This window comes from Lactuca serriola, chromosome 5, assembly GCF_051521515.1.
Source record: "Lactuca serriola cultivar US96UC23 chromosome 5, Lser_US96UC23_V15, whole genome shotgun sequence".
NCBI lineage: Eukaryota > Viridiplantae > Streptophyta > Magnoliopsida > Asterales > Asteraceae > Lactuca > Lactuca serriola.
In genome coordinates this window covers 288,598,928-288,605,008 of record NC_136412.1, presented here as the reverse complement: position 1 = coordinate 288,605,008, position 6,081 = coordinate 288,598,928, and the positions used below count along the sequence as shown (strand labels likewise).

Genomic DNA, 6,081 nt, shown 5'->3' with positions numbered 1-6,081 from the left:
GAAAACGTCTATCACTAGCTCATGTCGTGAGCTTCTGGCTCACGTCGTGATTCTTCTGACATTGTTGGGTTTCGTGTCCCGAACTTCATAAATTCATATCTATCGCATACGAGCTCCGATTTTGACGTTCTTTATATTCATGCGTAGGTGAGATTATGCTCTACATCTTTCGTTTAGACCCCGTCGGCTAATTTTGACTTTATTATTAATATTATATTTTTAACAGGTCGGGACGAGACAGGAAAAAACTGTTATAAATTCATAACTTCTTCATCTGACGTCCGTTTTCGTCTGTCTTTTTACCGTTGTATTACTATCGTCGAGATCTTCGATTCTCGTTTAGGTTGTGTCGGCTAAAAGTCACTCGATCTCTATTTCGAGTTTTTAGCTGTCTAGTGCTATATCTGAAACTTAGAAAAATCATAAGTTCCTCATACGAAATTAGATTTGGACGTTCTTTTTATGTACGTTCAAGGGTTAGTATAATCTACAACTTTTGTTTAGATACATAAGGCTAAAAAGTATTTTATTGAGATTTCACTTTTTACACTTAACGGTGTTTTACCGGTTTTGACTCGGATCTTTGATTGATCATAACTTCTTCGTTATAACTCGGATTTGAGTGTTCTTTATATTTATGAAAACCTTGTCACAATATCTATCGTTTTATGTATCCCAAAAGAGACTTTTGAACATTTTATTTTTGACGCTATTTTTATTATATAAAAATAGATTATAATACTTGACTTAGGTCATTACATTGGCTTGAAATATCGGGTTGTCACACACAACACACCCACCTATCTTTGGCTAACTTGACATTGTCGGTCCTTCCTAAATTTTTTGCAATAATGGTCCCAACTTAGCTAAAAACTTACGATAACTCATCCTTAACCTTACCCCAACATAAAATTATTCAAAAATGGCACAAAATACTTATGAGGTTACACTCTCAGGTCAAACACAAGTTTTCCCAACTTGTCACTTTTAGCCCCTAAACCTTAAAAGTTTTCATTTGATGTCCAAACACTATCGGAATTCGTTTATGATTTAGAAATAAGGTTTACTATGATTATTAAATAATTTACTCTCATTTGTTCATTTATTTTATTTTAATTTTTAAAAATACCACAAAAGCCCGAAACTTTTAGCCTTAAAAACAGGATGTTACAAATAATAAATAAATAAATAAGAAATAAAAAAAAAGAAACAAATAAGGACATTATAGTGATTCCAGTTTGGCAGGGACAAAAGTTGCAACAAGAAAATAACACTGAGATGGTTCGAGTGAAAAAGGATATGAACCAAAACACAAATTTGATCAAACCACATGGACAATTTCAGTAATTTACTCAAAGGTAAATAAATAAACCCACCCCACCCCACCCCAAGTCCCATCTATTTCTCTCTTCTCTGCGTCTCACTCTAACTTTCACCATACCATCGTCAACCCTAAAACTCTATATTGTCGCATCCATATTCCTACTTGGACCTTTGCTTTCCAACAACGACATCAACGATAATATACAATGTCGAGTCCTCCTCCTCCCCTTCTCTATCCCATTTATCTCTTTTCTTCATATTAACCACCATTAAGTGTTTATAGATGTTTCCTCACTTATGATTTCTCTCTCTAGTAACAATGCGGGTTTAGGAAAATGAAGATGGAGACCAAATCCATGAAAACCAACTTTAATCTATGTGGTTGTATTTGACCAAGTCCATCTTTTGATTTTTTTCGACAGTTGTACAAATGACCATATTTCATTAATTTTTGTTTTTCTGGTTTTGGTTTTGATATCAGATGTAGTATTGGAATCCAAAGTTGCACAAATGACTATTTTTACAATTGATTCTCACTATTGTATTGAATTTGACAATTACACATATAATAGGTAAAAATACAATTGTTAAGAGAAAGATCAAAAATATATATATATATATATATATATATATATATATATATATATTTCAAGGACAATTTAAGTTTGGTATGTTCTTTAATGAATATATTTGCATTTCATAATGAGGTGCAACTGAGTCCCTATAAATTTTTGTCGTTGGATCAAGTTTGGCATGTTCTTTATTAAGTTTAATATGTATATAATACGTAAATATAAAAGAATGTATGTGTATCATGATGCACAATTAAGTTAAATGCCATGTTTTGTGTGTTCTAGGTCATTGTGAGAATTTGATTATGCTAATTGATAGTGGTGGTAGTTGTGATGGTTGTGGAAAGTGATAATAGTGCTGGATGGAAGACAAGGTTGTTTCAAAACATATTTGGGGTCAAGGACGGGAGGGAAAAATATCTGAAATACAGAAATTTCATTAACTCTTTTTGTAATGACTCAGTAATTGATAGAAAATTATTTATATTAGCTTCTAAATATAGCATTTTCGATTACAAAAATCCAAATATTTAAAGAAAAATATTTTTTCTAGCTTTTTGAGATGTAAATTATTAATGATATCTTCAAGATCGATATTGTCTAACATATAACTAATAAATCACATAAAAAATTCGGGCTATTATAAAAAATAGGTACCGGATGATTGCTCATTTCACCTACCTTTTAAGACGAGTCTGATGAAAGAAGGAAGAAGAAATAAAATGAGGTGGATATCTTCTAATTTAATAACCATATAAAATATAAATAAGTAAAAAAACTTAAAGATAATAAAATTACATATACAAATCGTTTTAGATGGGTATGGACTTTTGAAACCATATCATCATTCGAAAGTAAAAAAATAACCATATCATCCTCGGTAAAAAAAGAAAAAAAAAAAGTGACTGAGAATATAACTTTTTGTAACAATAGGGACTATTTATGTAATTAAATTGATATTTGATATGAGAGAATAATATCGGGGTTAGGGGGGCAGGTGGGGCCTGAGGTAGCAGATGGGAAGTCGCGGCAGACGTCTTATCCCATGTATTCCTCGTGCTTTATTTAACATCCCCTTTCCATATATTAAATACATATTTTATAAAGATCAACAAAGAAAGAAAGGTATCCTTTCTATTTAAGTTTGATAATATTTGTTTAGATTCATTCTACCAGCAACAATTATGTCTGCTTCCTCTGAGATTGTGGATTCCGGTAGGTTTTCCGGCCACAAGACCACCGAGAAGTCCAATTTCTCACAGACTTTCAACCTCTTGAGTCAATACTTGAAGGAAAACGGAACTTTTGGAGATCTCAGTCTTGGTGTGTAATATGTTCTTCCTTCTTTCTATTAATTCCAACTTCAAATGTTTACTAGATTTTCTTCAAATCGATCTTTATTTTGAGATCCCCCCATGGTTTGTTACTGGAATAATAATCTGGATCTGTTACTTATGTGGATGCATCAGGTATGGCAACCGGCACCATGAATCTGTTTCCGGCGACCAACACGTCGTCCCACCGTCAGCAAGATGCCGCCGCCGCTGCCGCCGCTTCCCCTGTTTCAACCCAGGTCCCAAAAAAGCAACCGGAATCAGCCCAAATGACCATCTTTTACGCCGGACAGGTGATCGTACTTGATGATTTCCCAGCCGAGAAGGCCATGGAAATCATGACGTTGGCCGGAAAAGGAACCACGCAGAAGACCCAAACTTTCCGGCCGGCTTCCGATTGGATCCCAAAACCAACCGAACCTTCGAATCTGGTTGCTTCAAACATCGAGAAAGAAAGCGTTCAGCTTCAGCCTGTTGTTTCTGGTAAATAATTCATCGTTTCTCTTTGTGTATAAACATGGATTTATTGAAATTATTTCAGAAAAAGTAAACTGATTTCTGTACTTTTTTCTGCAGATCTTCCGATCGCAAGAAAAGCTTCACTCGCTCGATTCTTGGAGAAGAGGAAAGAAAGGTAAACATTCAAACGAAGACATATATAAGAAATTACTTTTAGTTATTCCATAACATGAATTTTGATTTCGATTTGAAATATGAACAGAATCACAGCAAGATCTCCATATCAAAGTGACAACCATGGGAGTCCTTCGAAGCAAGAAGAAGGCAAATCATGGTTGGGATTAGCAGCTGAATCTCGTGGACAGTTTCAAGCCCAGTCAGCATCATAGATTATCATCATTATATAAATATTATCGTGTTGTTATGTTACTATTGTTGTTATAGTATTATTATATTATTATTAGTATAAGTAATGATTAATCGTGTAGGATGCATTTGTATCATGTTTTTACCAGAGACATGGATCTCATGTGTTTTGGTTGACTAAAGCTTTCGGAAAGATGTATCTTTAACTGTTTTTACATCTTTTCGTTTATTGTTGTCGTATGATTTAAGTTAAGGAAACAATGAGATTTTTATTGTGTTCCTTGTTATTAAATATGTATCGTTTTATTTGTTACAAATGTGTATGATTTAGTATGGATTGGTATCATAAATGTGTAAATAATTATTATTTTTTATAATATGTTATTGTTTTAAAACATATTGTAAATAACTATCTAGATACTGCAACTGGAACTCTGTAATTATAAAATATTATTATTTTAATGATATTTTGTGATGACAATAGATAGTTCAATAGATGTTTATAATATTTTAAAAAGAATAATAATTCATTGCAAAAAAAAAAAAAAAAAATTGAAACTTATTTGTTACATTAACTCATTTAGTATTTGGTATGAAATAAGTCACCGGTTACTAGGTTAGTGTTGTTTTATATGAAATTTTCTTCCTAATTTCTTGAATATTCTTATTGAAAAAAGAAAGTAGTTTACTAATTTTGTGGTGTATATGGGGATGCTTGTTTTTGTGTTTATATAAATCCAATTTTATATTTAGGCCGGCAACCCAATTCTTATGCTACCAAGATGACACAAATTTCTTAGCAATATGACTTTACTTCGAATCTCTTAATTATATTATTATTATATTATTATAATTATTATTAATATCAACTACACAAATGGTCCTTATAGCTTACAAAATAGTACAAATATTATTCTTATACGAATTTTTTAACACATGTGATCCTCATGATTTGAAAACATAGTAAAATAAGTCACTATGACTAACACTTATAAAAATAAGGGTTATGTGCGTATTTATGAAATTATGCTTCTTTTATTCTTTTGAAAATTTTCATTTTACAATAATATCTTTGCAAAACCATCTTAGAGGAAACATACAATCTATCATTTCTAGCATTTTCTCTCCCTCTCTCTTCTTTTCTTGTACAATAACAAATAGACCTTCGTGAATATAAATCGTTGGTGAGGAAGGAGAGATCTAGATTTCAATTGGTGGAATTTTCATAAGCATTAAAAATTACTAAATGAAGTGAATGTTTTGTAATGGGAGAAATGAAAGGCAGACTGACATTATTATCGATTATTAGATGGGGTAGGAGATTTTTCTATGAAAGATCATAATTTTCATCGATTATGGAAAGACTTTAGGAAAACTGATAGAGTATTTACAAGAAATTATATGAATGTCGAATAAAAAAAAAGACAAAAGGGGTGTCCAAAAAGGGAATTTTCTAATAAATTAAATGTAACACCCGTATTTTCGGTCTAGAAGTTTTACCTATTTATGTGAAACTATTTGAAAAAAATAAATTAAATAATAGATATAAAGTTTCAAGGCCATTAAATTAACTAAATTAGAATTAGTTATACTCTTAAGTTTAAGTGATAGTTGAAGGAAAAACCTTTAAATTTGAATAAATAGATAACATTTGAATAAATCCATTTAATTAGGAAATTAGAGTTGACTTTGTTAAATTAGAAAAAATTAGATATAACTCTTGGTTAAGGCACTTAATTAATTTCTAGTCATCTTATTCATTTGCCATCTTATTCCTACGTATGAACTCCTACGGTAAATTAGATGTTCAATTGTGTTTCCAACTTAGATTTTGTCATTAGGTAAGTCATCAACTTTATTTAATGTTGCTTGATTTCAACTTTATTAGTGTATTTAGGGGGCTATAAACCCTAGATTAGTATAGTTATGTGATAACTATACATGAGCCTGAATTTTAGTAATCATTAAGAGTTTTAGTTTTTGAAATAGACTTCAGGAAATTGGAGTAGATGCATAATCATGTTCAT

General features: G+C 31.3%; 1 protein-coding gene across 1 annotated transcript; it reads left to right on the top strand.

Moving 5' to 3' along the window:
• The first annotated feature begins 3,002 nt into the window (after nucleotides 1-3,002).
• JAZ1 (jasmonate-zim-domain protein 1) lies at nucleotides 3,003-4,346 on the top strand. Its single transcript, XM_079002834.1, has 4 exons — nucleotides 3,003-3,218; nucleotides 3,365-3,712; nucleotides 3,806-3,863; nucleotides 3,951-4,346. Exons 1-4 carry the CDS (start codon nucleotides 3,080-3,082, stop codon nucleotides 4,075-4,077), a joined length of 672 nt encoding a protein of 223 aa, XP_078858960.1. The 5' UTR covers nucleotides 3,003-3,079; the 3' UTR covers nucleotides 4,078-4,346.
• The last annotated feature ends 1,735 nt before the right edge of the window (nucleotides 4,347-6,081 follow it).

Excerpts from the sequence above, each read along its gene's own strand:
- JAZ1 (XM_079002834.1), top strand. The coding sequence starts at position 3,080 with ATGTCTGCTTCCTCTGAGATTGTGGATTCCGGTAGGTTTTCCGGCCAC. Across the intron at positions 3,713-3,805 it reads GCTTCAGCCTGTTGTTTCTG|ATCTTCCGATCGCAAGAAAA; the intron begins GTAAATAATTCA and ends TTTTTTCTGCAG. Across the intron at positions 3,864-3,950 it reads TTGGAGAAGAGGAAAGAAAG|AATCACAGCAAGATCTCCAT; the intron begins GTAAACATTCAA and ends AAATATGAACAG.